Genomic DNA, 16,223 nt, shown 5'->3' on the forward strand with positions numbered 1-16,223 from the left:
CGCATCTTTGCCTCCACTGATTCACTTGCGAAGTGTTGAGTAAAATTATTTCGTTTCAGACCTCCTTTGAGTCTTTTTATTATCACTGCGACACACATAGTCCCCAGTTGGTAACATTGATTTCAAGGCTTTTCCAGATGAGAGACTGGCATTCCACTTAATGTCTATGTTCCATGCTGGCATGGATTGGAGAGTTATTAATGTAGAAATATGGTATTGTAGCTACTAACAGTTGAGGGTTGCGTAGTCTAGACGGCGTTTTTAGATTTCATTATTCTCTTTAACCCGGGCAAAGCCGGGTATTTCTGCTAGTATAACAATATGAATTTACGCAATGTTATCTTAATAAGCTATTTAATGGACTTGTATTTGAAATAAACTCTGTTATTGAAACAAATGTAGTGATGTTTTGAACTACCCATTCGTCGTTGTTTACTAAATATTATGCTGTATAATATGTACCAGTTATATCTTTTATTACATACAGGGATGGACAGGATAACTGGAACTAGTGAACAACTGTTTAATCCTGTATGAACTGCTGAATTGTCCACTTCAGTTACATGGAAAGACAGGGGGATATAATTTTATGTTAATATGCCAAGATTTATGTGATGTCATCCGTTTATATACATGTATGTGTGTATGTATGTATGTATGCATGTATGTATGTATGTATGTGTCTGTCTACGTCTATACTACTGGTATTATTATTTCTGATAAGGCAGCGAGCTGGCAGAATCGTCAGCATGGTGGGTAAAATGTTTAGCGGCATTACGCCCGTCTTCATATTCTGCATTCGAATTTCGCCGGGGCCGACTTTGTCTTTCATCCTTTCGGAGTCGATAAGTTAACTACTGGTCAAATATTGTGGTCAATGTGATCGACTATACCCCTCCCCACAAATTCCATTTCCGCTGAGGTCGACTTTGCCTTTCTTTCCTTCAGGGTCATTGTTATCGACTAGCCCCCTCCCCACAAAATTTCAAACCTTGTGCTTATATTAGAAAGGATCATCATCTTCGTTGTCGTCGTCGTGGTTGTTGTTTTTGTTGTTGTTGCTGCTGTCATCATCATCATCATCATCATCATCATTATTGTTTTTGCACAACTTCTAACGCTGGAGATGTACTACGGTGCCAGCTGTTCACTGCCAGTGAACTAAGGTAACACCCCTTATTTTTCGAGGCCCATCCGGAGTATTCGAGCGGTTCCAAGCAGCGCTGTTTTCTGCAAGTGCTCCATCCTTAATGCAGCCCCTATTTGTCCCATGTATTTCTCAAGATTTTTGCTCACTGTTCCCAGGGCTCCGACAATTATTAGTACTACTACCACTATTTTCATCGACCACAACTGCTTAACCACCCAAGCTAACCTGTCATATTTATCGACTTTTCTTTCTTCCTTATCGCATACCTTGTCAGCTGGGCATGCTATATCTATGATCCAGCATCGTTTGCTTTTTTCTCAATTAACATTATGTCTGGTTTCCTATTCTCTATCTCATGATCGCACTGAATCATAAAATCCTACAGGATCTTTGCATTATCATTTTCGATTATGCCTTCAGGTTTTTGTTCGTACCACTTTTTTGCTCTGTCAAGTCCGTACTTGTTACAAAGTGTCCAATGAACAATCCTTGCTATATTGTCATGACGTCTCTTATATTCTTTCGGGGCTAGTGGCGTATATTGACTGGTAATATGCCTTACAATTTCACCATTTTGTCCACAAATTCTGCACTTATCACTTTCTGATGTATTGTGTATTCTGTATTTGATGTAATTGGTTCTTAATGCTTGCTCTTGGGCGGCACAGATTAAAGCCTCTGTTTCCGGTTTTATATCACTTTTAGTCATCCATAGCCATCTTTTTTCTCTGTCTGACTTATCTTCAACATCACTATGAAATTGTCCATATATTCTTTTCTTTACCCACCTATTTTCAGTTTCATTCATTCTCAAGTCCTTGTACAGCGCTTTATCTTTGCAATCTTCCATCCTACTCAAGCCTGACCTTCCTACTTCTAATATTAGCGGTTCTGTGGCATTTTTTACATACCATGCTATGTTGTTTTCTTCTGCTCTAACGCTGTGTTTGTATCCAATCAGCCCTCTTCCCACTCTTTTTGTTGGTACATACAATCTGTCTGTGTCACTTTTTGGGTGGAGTGTCCCATATCTAGTCAGCTACTTCCTTATCTTTCTGTCTAAGCTGTTTAGTTCGTCTACTGTCCATGCAATTACCCCTGCTCCATATCTATGTAGGGAAACCGCCCAGGTGTTGATAGCTTCAATCTTATTCCGTTCGTTTAATTTCGACTTAAGGATCAGTCTCAGTCTGATTATTATTGTTATTGTTGTTATTACTATTATTATTATTATTATTATTATTATTATTATTATTTAGTCCAAAGCACCTTGACGCCAGTTATAGGTTTAAGGCCATATACTACCAATTCTATTCTCTTCTAAAACTCTTAACTATACCCTGATACCTAGTTCATTCCTTCTTCTCTGAATCCCTTCTCAATTCGCTACACTTTGTCTATTTCTCAAGATTCTGCATGGAAAACATCTCATTTCCTTTCAATATCATTCATTTGTACATCTGCCTTTCTTCCCCTTCCCTACAACATCACTTTATATATCCTTCTCTTTTTTTTCTTTCTCTCACCTTCTACCACTCAAAATACATATTCATCCTTCTAATTTAGAAACCGACTTACGGGTTCTGACCATAAATATTGAAATACTTCCATCAACTGTTTCATATTTTGAAATGTTTTAGCTGAGGAATGTCCTGTGTAATAGATAGATGCTTTCCCTGTTATATATTATGCAGACCTGAGACGTACGTATTAAATGATCGCAAAATATCGCTATTTAGTTTGGCTTCATACATTTTCTTTTATTTCTATCATGTTTCATCCCAAAGGTTGTGGCTATGTTGTAGCACTGCCAATAAACATTATGAACAACCTTAATAGTTTTCTACCCATATTGGGGTCTCATCAGAGGTGTCTACATCACTCGACCGATATGTGTGTGTGTGTGTGTGTGTATTTTAAAGAAATTGTTCTAGAAATCATTTTACACGAGAAAATAGAAACTTGCATAATATAGTGTCACGAATATAACGAGATGTAGTTCTTAACGAAGTAGAAAGGGCTGTAGAATGATTTCCTTTGGATTGTAATTCTAGACAGAAATTACCAGAAACGAATTCATTAAGCCAGATGTATAAATTATGCTTAAAATGTTATATATACAGTGAAACGAAAGAAGTTAAATTGATAGGAATTTAGAAATAAATTAATATAAGAGAATAATTCGGTTTTGCAACCAAATTATAATGAAAATTTACTACAATAGTCGAACATATATTATCATATTAACTCACGAACCAGTAAACATGTAAATACATTCGCTACATTGGCGTGTGATCTACAACTTCAAGGGCGATTACTTTAAGTTAGTTTTTAATTACTTTACATTGCAAAACTTCGGCTACCAAACTTATATGATCTACGCGCCTATTTTAATTATTATATTGTTTATTCTCGGTTTCTTATTTACTAAGGCATAAATGAGACATGGTTTTATTATAAATAAAATAGTAAGAATTTTAAAAAAATACATTTACAATGCTAAGTATGTACAAAAGAATTTATTGTAAAAAGTCTGTAGCCAAAATGTAAAGTCATTTTAGAAATTGAAAAGTATACTAAAAAGTAACCTAAAGTAATTGCCCTTTAGGTTGTGGATCACACGCCAAAGTAGCATCGGACTATGTGTAACAAATACTTCCACTAACTATAAACAATTAAATTACCAAACGAGTGAGCTTCCGTGGGAGTCGTTAGATCTTTTAGAAATAGAAGCCAAATCTTCCTCAAATCATGCTTTACCGCTCTGAAAAAGTAAAGATAGATTGATTAACGCGTTTATATATCAGAATGACACGCAAAAGCTGGTTGTCACTTCAAATTCGAATGAGAGATAGCTTCTGTCCTGGCTGTACACCTCTAAAAATAAATCTACCCACTTCTGGACGACAGTGGTGGTGACAACGTGTTGCTGTTAATTTATAACGTAAATTTTGCCTTCACATTTTAATCATTCAAGTAGAACACTAACTATATTTACTTCATCTACATGAAGTAAATATAGTTAGCGAAAGTTGGAAGTTTCTTTCAGTGTTAATTCAGTGCACCATTTCTCAAAACTCGCTGGACATTGCCGCCACTAACTAACCAATGGTTACTATCAACAATTTTTTCCGTAGTTGTAAGTATTCAGACGAATTCATAGTATACCTATATTAGCACTTAATACTCCATACTAATTCTCACTGTCCCCCACACCGTATTGCAGCAAGCTCAAATTTAGGAATGACAATCTTCCACCAATTTGCAAGTCAATGAGTGGTAGCAGCAAAGAGGTTCGACAGGAAATAAGAGAATGACAAATGAAAGGATGGTAAATGACGCTGAACTATAGTAAAAAGGTTGAATCAGTATTTCCGTGATTACAATAACTTAGAGGACGATCGAACTAGCAACTGTTAATTTACTGCCCATTTCGACGAAAAAAAAAAAAAACTTTCGATATTGTGTGTTGAAGTTATTTCCCTTTAGATAGTGTCGAGTGTTAATAGTTATCTCCCTTCTATCAACTATGTGGAACCTGATGGAACGAACAAACCGATGGTTTATATTATTTTTACATTCAATTCCAAAGAAAAGGAAGATTCCAGATGCGATATTCATGCTTTGTCACTTAATCATGAAATTTAACTACATTTTCTTACATGATAATTGATATTTATTTTTTTATCGATTACGTTGTAACTTAAGGACTAAGTTGAGTTTGATACATTTGAATTAATATGAATTATAAGTAACTACCATTTCCGTGTCGTCAAAATTGCCAATTTTATCAATGATAGAAAATGGCACATCAACACAATGGGAAAAAACCCATTAAAAAATGTCAGCAATCTAGTAAATATATGCACATACAAAGAAATGAAGTACTTTAAAAAAATCAGATACGATTGTAACGTCTCGGCTGAAAACTTCGTCCACATGTATATATGTGCATATACACACAAACACATACATATATGTACATATACATACATATATATATATATATATATGTTAAAGAGGGCAACAAACGCTAAGGCAAGACAAACATCTCAAGTCTTGCCTTAGTGTTTGTTGTCCTCTTTAACAAATATATACCCATCTACAATGGTTCCATAAGTCCCATCTCTGCTATGAGCTTGAAACCCTGGTAATTTGTTACAGCAGTTACCCAGTGCAGCTAGTCGTTTAGATCACCTGTGAACTAAACCCCCATATTTTGTATGTATATATAAATATACATATATATATATATATATCTGTAAATATAATATGTAACAATTATTTGGTAGCCATCACAAAACTCCAAGCTTTAGATGTCAGGGCGGAAACCCATGCTGACATCTCTTCAGTTATCGGGCCATCAAAAAAATGCATTTCATTCTTTTTGTTGTCTTACCATTTCTATCAATATATATATATATATATATATATATATATATATATATATACACGCATTGGTATTGAAACGTTACTGTACTAATTATCTTTAATAAAAAATAATTTATTTACCTAAGTTTTAACATCATCTTCGAAATAGTGCACAGCGATACACTGGTACCAACATTCCTCCCGCTTTTAGAATCCGGTCTGGAAGTCATTTTCCGTTAGTGAGTCGCTTGTGATCTGTGATTCACTTTTGATCTCGACAATAGTGTTAAAATGGCGACCTTTGAGCTGTCCACAGGCATTAAATCTGACGAATATAGCAGGTGCGGAAGCGATGCCATGTTGTTTTTGGTGAGAAACTCATGAGTGAAGACAGCTTGATGACAGGGTGCACTGTTGTCATGAAGAATCTAATTCTTCGTGCCCCACAGGTCCAATCACTTTTGCCGAATGTCCAGTTGCTTTAAAAATTAATGCAATATTTTGAGCATTTCTTGTGAATATTACATTAAGGATTTCTTTTCATTAATAATGATAATGATGATGATAATTATTATTATTATTATTATTATTATTATTATTAATAATAATAATAATAATAATGCCCTGATGCAGTACAAGGTAGTGGCTTTCATGGCTTCTGACCTTAACTGATTGGAAGTGTTATCATGTACATTGTTTTGTCTTGGTGTAAAAGATTGGCTACAGCAAATATCCTGCTCAATACCACAGATTTGCTTGTCAGTTGTTTGACAAGTTGAGCATGTCTCTTAGTGGCTGACAATATGTGCATTTCTGATCGTGCGCAGAAGTAGTGGGGTAGCATCATAGCCATGTGTTGAAAGGATAATTCACCTCTGGAAACATGGGTGTTTTGTTCAACACCCTTAAACAACCTATATTCAGGGACGTTTTGAGTGGGATGGGCTAATCGACCTGTAGAAAATTCTAACTGGGCCCCACCTGCAAGGTCATGTGCTGTTTATCTTATGAGATCACCGTGTCGCGCACATATGGTTATGATGCATGTGCCTGGTGTACCCTTTATATCCCCACTATATCAGAAATCTACAATGGTTCCATAAGTCCCATCTCAGTTATCAGCTTGAAGCCCAGTTATGAGCTTGAAGACTTATGGAACCGTCTACAATGGTTCCATAAGTCCCATCTCAGTTATGAGCTTAAATCAAGCATGCACTGCATACAATTCGCTTTTTGAGTACGGCAACCAGTTTCCTGTAGTACAATAAAGATATGAGACAACTGGACGATACTAAATTTCTCAGGTTTCGTATCAGTGTATCCTATCTTTTAGTCCTTCCTAAAACAAAAGGATCCACAAGACAGAATGGGTTTTAATTCCTAGTTTTTTGTCTTCAAGATTGTTTCCAATAACACCACATCTAAGGAACCATGTTTACTTCTTTTGTAGATAATTGTTCTGAGAGATGGCTGTGTGGTGAGAAGTTTGCTTTGCAACATCATTCTGGGTTCAGTCCCACTGCATGGAATCTTTGCAAAGTATTTTCTACTATAGCTCTAGGCCAACCAAAGCCAGTTGAGTAGATTTGGTAGATAGAAACTAAAAGAAGGTCATCATGTATGTTTGTGTGTATGTCTGTATGTGTGTGTGTGTCTGTATGTGTGTGTGTCTGTATGTGTGTGTGTCTTTGTCCCCTTCCACTGCTTGACAACTAGTGTTGGTTTGATTACACTCCTATAACTTAGTGGTCTGACAAAAGAAACTGATATAATAAGTACCAGGCTTAAAAAAATAAAAGTACTATGGTCAATTTGTCCGACTAAAACCCTTCAAGGCAGTGTTCCAGCATGGCAACAGTCTAATGATTGAAACAAGAGAAAGAAAAAAATAATAACTACCATGTCTAAGAAGGCACATTTGCCCCTTTTCTAGGTAAAAGTTATGACAGGAACTAGGATTCTATCACACCCTAATTAGTCTTAGTGTGCTCATTCACAATCTTGAGTAAGGTGGCAAGCTGGTAGAAAGATTAGCACACCAGGCGAAATGCTTAGCAATATTTCTTCTGTCTTTACATTCTGAGTTCAAATTCCACCGAAGTCAGCTTTGCTTTTCATCCTTTCGGGGTTGATAAATTAAGTACCAGTTGGGGTCAATCTAATTGACTGGCCCCCTCCCAAAACATTTCGTGCTTTGTGCCCAGAGTAGAAAAGATTCACAATCATGAATATTTCAATATCATTGTATATTATTGATAGATAGCCATCAACTCTATGTTGGATTCATCCCAAATGAAGAAGGATGGTGCACTGAATTGAAATTGGTTTGTAGACATAAGGCAGTCTGTTTCAATGTCCTTATACAACATTAGTAGAATTCTAGGGGTGTCAAGAAGTTTTGGAGCATGATAATTTTGTACTGTTTTCAGATGGTTGTATTAATGATACTCAGAGGTTTGTGGCTTGTTCTAGTTGGAACAACCTTATTCAAAAAATAGGTTGCCCTGATAAATAAATCACTTTTAATAGTGATCATAGATCTACATAGGGTTGAGATAAAACAAACATTGATTGTTGTTGTTTAGCCCTAGGTCAACCTTGATAAAACAGACATTCCAGCCACTGTTATCACCCCCACCATTTTTAGGCATGGTGTATCTAAGACTACATTTTGCAATGTGTCCTTTTTTTAAGGTATTGGAGTATGGATTGAAGAAGATTTTGGTTGTCATTTCTAACAAACTGAGTGACTGCATAGAAGCTCTTTTGTTGGGTTGTATTTATTTGGTTATTCTCAGCTGGTGGTTGGTAATTTAACAATGAGCATGTGGCATAAATTATGTCATACAGCAAAAGGGATTAATTCTGCATAGAAAAGAATACTTAGTGCAGCTGTGATATTGGGATTAAAATCGTAAAAGAAAGAAAGAGAGAGAGAGTGTGCTGTGCTTGGTGATTGTGAGATTGTAATTTCAATGTGCTAATATCTAAGAGCTTATTCCTGCTGTCATATAGTGGTAAGCTCCTAGAAAGCTGAGTTTGTGATACAGCTTCAGTTCTAGACTAAACCAATATCTCTCTCTCTCTCTCTCTCACTTTTTCTTGTCTCTTGTCCAAATTATTAACAAGTCTCACAATGTCTTTCTCTCATTCCTTGGGAAGTGTCACAAGCGAAAACAGAGTCAAACTTTGGTAACCTGATGTTGCTTTATATCTTTTAATCTCGTCTGCTCTTAGATTGGTTTTTAACATTGTTGCAAGATAATGTGATTTTGTGGGAAAATCATCCTAATTACTTATCTAGTACTAATTACATAGATTAAAGAAAAAAGAAAAATAAGGCAAATTCAGTTACAGTGTGAGTTGAACTCAGCTGTAAGATTAAAATTGGCATAGGTATGGTCTTATTAATAATTCTGCTTTTGAAATTATATGGTTTTGGATTCAATTCCTCTGCATGATATCTTGAGCAAGTGTCTTATTTATTTTTTTTATCTTTCTCTTGTTTCAATCATTAGACTGTTGCCATGCTGGAGCACTGCCTTGAAGAGTTTTAATCGGACAAATTGACCACAGTACTTTTATTTTTTTTAAGCCTGGTACTTATTATATCAGAGGGGTGTAAACAAACCAACACCGGTTGTCAAGCAGTGGAAGGGGACAAAGACACACACATATACAAACACACACACATACAGACACACACACATACAGACATAAACACAAACATACATGATGGCCTTCTTTTAGTTTCTATCTACCAAATGTATGAAGTTTGGTAGATGGAAACTGGATGGGAGTCTGCAGGAGGGACCATTCCTGGTTTCTGGGTGGTAAACTTATCTGTTTTCTCCATTTACTATTGCCATCTGACACTTAGCTGAGTTCACTCTGCTGCAAGAATAATGCAGGCCAAGTCTTCAGTTTGAGATTTATTTCCACCAACCACTCTCAGTGACTCTGAAAAGTATCACAGACACCACCAGGCCTACACAACTATGAATTTTCTTCCTCGATGCTCCTGGAGGGACAGGAAAAACATTTCTTACAAAGCTTCTCCCTGCAGAAGTTAGGCAGCATCAGGACATTGCAGTAGCTGTAGCCTCCTCTGGGATTGCAGCTACTTTGTTACCCGGCAGCAGGACAGCACACTCGACTTTTAAACTCCCTCTCAATTTAGCAACATCCGACATGCCTTCATGCAACATCAACAAAAGCTCAGATCAGGGGCAGGTACTTCAAAGGTGTCATCTAATTGTCTGGGATGAGTGCACCATGGCTCACAAGGGAGCTTTGGAAGCACTAGATAGAGACCTGAGAGACATCCGAGACTGTCAGGCTCCAATTGGAGGTGTAACGCTTCTGCTGTCAGGTAATTTCAGGAAAACTCTTCCTGTCATTCCAAAAGGCACTAGAGCAGATGAGGTCCATGCATGCCTAAAGTCCTCAACCTTGTGGTATCATGTTACCATCCTCAGTCTTACCACTAACATGGGAGCTCAGCTGCACAGCGACCAAATGTCCACAAAATTTGCACAAGACATTTTGACACTTGGTGATGGCAAGGTGCCTCTCGACGCTGCAGGACAAATGGAAGTGTGACCATTTTCCTCTGTTGTTAATTCTGTAGATTACCTCAAACACAAAGTCTTTCCCAGCTTCACAGAAAACAACAAAATCACAATTGGCCCTCAATAGGGGATGGGTGTCTTAACTTCCACATTTTAGAGCTCCATGACTTCCATTTTTCAGGAGCAAAATCCTTTTAACAGGTTCCATAAGACTGGAATTTTGGAATCTGTGCATAAAGATCAGTAGTATGGGATACATGTGTCATAATTAGAATTTTTTTACAGTATGTAAAGAGAGAAAGAACCCTCATCTGCAATTTTGATGAAATTCGAATCATAGGTATTCCAGTTCATTACAGAAAATATAACAGAAAAGTCTAATTCTTCCTATTGCATGTAACATGGGCAATGCCGGGTATCTCTGCTAGTGTTTTTATAAAATAATGATTCAGCAAAAGTTACTATAACAGTACAAGTATGTTTTAATGGCCACAATGGCTACAAACTGCTTCACTGTCAATATGATTTCAGATCAATTTACTTGCCAAACTGTACAGCTTGCACACACACACACACACACACAGCGGGAGAGTTCAGATGCAGTGATTAAAAAAAAAGTGTTTGTACTTAGTGTTTAATCAAGATTTCTATCAAGACAACATGGATTTGAATTGTTAGTATCATAAACCATGAGAGTTCATTCTCCTTTGAGTTGTAGAATTAGTCTTAGTAACCTTGCAGATGTTGAAGATGAAGTATCTTCAGAATTGTAAAAGAAGACTACTTTGTAGTGAGTTCTTGTTATCAGGCATTACATTTATTATTTGCTAATTGCTGCAGTATTGAGCTGTGCTCGTTCCATAACACTTATTAACAGACAAAGTGAACGGGCTGTCAGGGATTATGTATGTTGTGTACACTGTGCAGTGTCAATGGAGAATTAAAGGTCATTGACCTTCAGACAAGCAGTTTGATCAATGCTCCATCAGTTTATTTATCTGCATGTAGCTTAGTGTTTAGGATATTTGGCTTCTGATCATAAAGTAGTGAGACTGATTTCCGCTAGTGTGCCATATCCTTTAGCAAGACACTTCATTTCACGTTGCTCCAGTCCACTCAGCTGGCAAAAATGAGTCATACTCATAATTCAAAGGGCCACCCTTGTCACATTCTGTGTCATGCTGAATCTACCTGAGAACTATGTTAAGGGTATGTGTGTCTGTGGAGTGCTCAGCCACTTGCACATTAATTTTACAAGAAAGCTGTTCCATTGATCAGATCAACTGGAACCCTCATCGTTGTAAAAGATGGAGTGCCAGTTTTTTTGATTAATCTATATCTAGAACAATGCAATAAACCTAATTCTTCAGATGTATTTTTTAAATATCCCTAATGCCACACTATGGATACAATTAAAGTTATAATTTTCCAGACAATTAACCTTCATATTTACAGAGTTTATTTACATCAATGCTGTTTCAATCACTTAAATCTCTGGTTTCAGATGTATTTCTGTTACCTACTTCAAGACTGGATTTTCACTAGGAACCTTACGAAATTCATAATTTACCAATAAAAGTTTCTAGTTTAAATCCAGGTAAGAACTCTGTACAGATCCAAGAATAAGATATCTGATGATAATTGACGAGCAAAGTGATCAAAGCACAAAATATATATCAAAATGTATTCTGAAAATGAAGTTGATATGAGAAGTTATAATCTTATTGATAGAGCAAGCTTTCTTAATAAAATGGTCATACTGGACAGTGTAATCTTAGAAAAACAAACAAGAAAAAGCAATGGTCATGGTTGGAAGACATTTGATCATACATCTGCTTGCTTAGGGCTGATCTAAGGTTAATCACCAACAATCTAATATGAAGGTGTATTGAGTACTTATACTTTCTGTCCTATAAAATAAAGGTATTCACACGTGTTTAGGCCATTACATTCTCTCTCTTTCATATACACATTTGAAAGTATAGTTATCAACATAAAACCACTCTCAAAGGACTTAAGATGGAGTTAGAGTTCAAAAATATTATTATGTATTAAATTTAAATAAATGTGATTTGCCATAGATAGCAATATATTTTACTCTATGAACTTTTCAAGTGTATTTATTTGAAAAGCTTGAATAAAATGAAACACGGCCATTTGTAATGAATCACATTTATTTTAATATGATACATATCATCATTTAATGTTCATTTTCCATGCTGGTATAAATTGGAAGATTGGATAGGTGCTGGTGAGTCCCAGGACTGTATCAGCTTGGCATGGTTTCTATTGATGGATGTCCTTCCTAATGACAACCACTTTACCGTGTGTGCTAGATGCACTAGGAAGGTTGCCAAATAACTTGAAAGCCAAGAAAAGAATAGGAAAAAGGATAAAAGTCCTTTTGACAAGTATTTGAGAGTGGGGGTAGGCCAGTAGTTTTATGCCAGGTGTTGAGAGGCTAAAGTATGACAGAAGGACAAGCATAGGTGTCTTGCTATAGAGGAGATGAAACAAGGTTACCCTGCATTTTATAAGAGTGGGCAAGAGTAGCTGGAAAGACGGTAGAGATAGTGGTAATGAGATGTCAGACTATCTCAACATGTATTTATACATACACACAAACACACATGCATATAAAATACACCACACATACACACACGTTTATGGATAATTATACAGTTTTTATCTTGAACTTTATTACATTTCAATTTCTTCAACTTTATTAACATGTAGGTTAAGTGAAGTATCAGAAGGCACTCTATATTGCAAGAGTTACTGAAGAGAGAGAAAAAAACCCCCAAAATTTTACCTGAGCTTCAGAGGGCAACATTCAGTTAAAATGGTGTTGATACATCAAATACCTCAACAATATAATGTTTTAGCTTTACTGCAAAGTTTTGAGGCAGTCGATACCTTTCATTTGCAATGTTTTGTTCATAATTTAGCATTAATAACAGAAAAAAAGAAATCTCTTTGTTTCTTATGCAATTAGACTCCAATAAGAAATTAATACAAATTATTTCCAGTTATGTAAGCATGAACAAATTGTGTTCTCATTGAAAATAAAATGCTAATAGTAATAATGATAATTTCTTTCTTCTATAGGCATTTGGTGGTGGTGGTGGTAACATGGTTAGTTGATTACATCTCATACTTATTTTATTGACCCTCCAGGATTTGAAAAAATAATGCAAAGCAGTTTATCTGACACTAATGATTCTGACAGTTTACTGCCTTCCACTACAATTAATGCTAACAGTTTCTTAGGTGCAAAGCTAGCAAATTTGATGGGGGGATGGTTTAGTCAAATATATTAAAACCAGCATTTGAGTGGTACTAGTTTTATTGATGATGAAAGGTAAAACTGGCCTTAGTGGCACTTGAACATAAAATGTAAAGAGACTCAACTAATACAGCAAGTCATTTTGTCCAAAACTAAGCTCTAATAGTAATACTTTCTTATATAAGTACACAACCATAAATTCTGGGGTAGGAGGCACTCGATTAAATTCATTCCAGTACTCACTGCACCTTATTTTATCAACCTTAGAAGGAAAATTAAAATACCAGACAATAAATAATAAATATAAGCAGATAATATAAACTGATTAGTGATGATGGCTACTTCACACATTAGTCCTGATACATAGAATAATAGCTGCACATACAAAGCAGAAATATTATAAAGTAAACTTTTTTGAAAAAAAAAAAAAAAAAAAGAAAATTTTTTTTAGAAGATTGAGTTTATTGAAGAAAAAATATTAAAAAATACCAGCAAAGTCTTATGTTTGGTTTTCATAGAAGGAGTTGCAATATAGGAAGTACAGCTAGTATCATAGCAGAAATTTTGACATCTGTATGCATTCTAAGTCTTGGAGGGAAATAATTCATTAGGATGATGAAATAAGTTGGAAAAAAAAAAAGCATTATCAGAACAGTAGTGTCAGGATTTTGTGACTTTGCTTTGCTGGGTCGTTGGAGGTGTCTTGTCACAAGCCCAAATTGTTTTGCAAGGAACAGATCAAGCCAAACAGACTGACTTCAATATATGGGCTATATCAGGATAGTGAGCTGGTAGAATAGTTAGCACGCTGGACAAAATATTTAGTAGCATTTCTTCTGGCTTTAGCTTCTGAGTTCAAATTCCACTGAGGCTCACTTTACTATTGATCCTTTTGGAGTTGATAAAATAAATTACCAGCTGAGCAGGATTGGACTCATCAAAATAATTATATACTGCAATACATATGATCTGGTGTGCCATCATTTTATCTTATTTACAGCCCTCCCATAATACTAACTGCTTTTAAAATAGGCATAAGGCCAGAAAATTGTGAGAGAGGTTGGTTGATTAAACTAACCCAATACTCTGCTGGTATTTTATTTTACCAACCCTGGAGAGATGAAAGGTAAAGTTGATCTTCGCAGGATATGAATTCAGAATGTAAAAAGCTGAAACAAGTAGTTCTAAGCATTTTTATGATGCTCAAACAATTCTGCCAATCCAGTGACATTATTAATTATTTAGGCACAAGGCCAGCAATTTTGAAGGGAGGTGTTTGGTAATAATAAATATAGTTTCATTTATATTATATAAGGCAGCATATTGGCAGAACCATTAGCATGCTGGGTAAAATGCTTAGTGGCGCTTTGTCCATTTTTACGTTCTGAGTTCAAATTCTGCTGAGCTTGACTTTGTTTTCATCCTTTCAGGGTCAATAAATTAAGTACCAGTTGAATAATGGGGTCAATGTAACTGACTTACACACTCCCCCGTAATTGCTGGTCTTGTGCCAAAATTTGAGACCAATAATATTTGTATTATTATATTGATAGTGATAATAAATATAATAATGGTTTTTAATTAAGGCACAAAGTCAGTGGTTTTGGGATGAGGAGGACTAGTCAGTAATAGTGAATGTAGCACTTGACTGGGTACTTTATCTTTGCTGACCCTGAGAGGAAGAATGGCTAAGTTGACCTCAGCAGGATTTGCACTTAGAATGTAAGACATGGAAGAAATATATACCATGAGACATTTTTTTCTAAAGCTCTAATGATTCTGTCAATCCACATAAATTCCAATTAGTAGAACAGATGATAAAAATCAACCTCAGCAGGATTGAACTCAGAATGTATGCTGCAAGATATTTTGTCTGACATTCTAATCCTTCTGCCATTGTTCCACAAAACATTTTCAATATAGCGGTTAATAGACACAAAGCAATGTAACAAAGAAGAAATATATAAGAAACAAACCAATGAAGTAGAAGGGCTCTGAGTGAATTCCCCACTAAATTATAGAAAAATATCACATTGATGGAATACAGAAAAAAAAAACATCACAGGAATCACTGCCTTCTTTAAGAATATAAAATTTATTTATTCCAGCACACATGTGCAAAATGTAACAGATGTAGATACATACACACACACGCTATACAAGAGTCATTGTAATGTTTCATAGAAAAGCAGATAGTGAACAGATTACAATGATGATCACCACCCATCAGTTGACATAAAATAATTGACATCCACGATGTATCAATGAATATCTGTACTTACACATCCACATCCATGTATACTCTTTTACTTCTTTCAGTCATTTGACTGCAGCCATGCTGGAGCATCGCCTTTAGTTGAACAAATCAACCCTAAGACTTATTTTTTGTAAGCCTAGTACTTATTTTATCAGACTCTTTTTGCTGAACTGCTAATTTACAGGGACATAAACACACCAACATCAGTTGCCAAGTGATGGTAGGAGGAAAACACAGACACACAAATATATATATATACGACAGGTTTCTTTCAGTTTCCATCTACCAAGTCCACTCACAAGGCTTTGGTCAGTCCGAGGCTATAGTAGAAGACACTTGCCTAAGGTGCCACACAGTGGGACTGAACCCAGAACCATGTGGTTGGGAAGCAAGCTTCTTACCACACATATTTTTATTTCTATTATTATTTAGAAGAAGCAACAGAGTGACTCAAGGGCCAAGAGTTTTATGCATGAAACGTTCAGTCCTTGACTACCTCTGTTGATTCTGTTAAATATTATTAATATATATACATATGTATATATTTATATATGTGTGTGTGTCTGTGTATTTCATATATTTATATAT

At 35.7% G+C, this 16,223-nt stretch overlaps 1 protein-coding gene across 1 annotated transcript; it reads left to right on the top strand.

Annotated features, from left to right (window-relative positions):
• The first annotated feature begins 9,712 nt into the window (after positions 1-9,712).
• Positions 9,713-10,123, top strand: LOC106878822 (ATP-dependent DNA helicase PIF7). The gene has a single exon (XM_014928163.1). It carries the CDS (start codon positions 9,713-9,715, stop codon positions 10,121-10,123), a length of 411 nt encoding a protein of 136 aa, XP_014783649.1.
• The last annotated feature ends 6,100 nt before the right edge of the window (positions 10,124-16,223 follow it).

Source organism: Octopus bimaculoides, chromosome 4, assembly GCF_001194135.2.
Source record: "Octopus bimaculoides isolate UCB-OBI-ISO-001 chromosome 4, ASM119413v2, whole genome shotgun sequence".
In the NCBI taxonomy this organism is placed as follows: Eukaryota; Metazoa; Mollusca; class Cephalopoda; order Octopoda; family Octopodidae; genus Octopus; species Octopus bimaculoides.

What these genes read in the sequence shown, in the direction of transcription:
- LOC106878822 (XM_014928163.1), top strand. Translation starts at nt 9,713, where the DNA reads ATGCCTTCATGCAACATCAACAAAAGCTCAGATCAGGGGCAGGTACTT.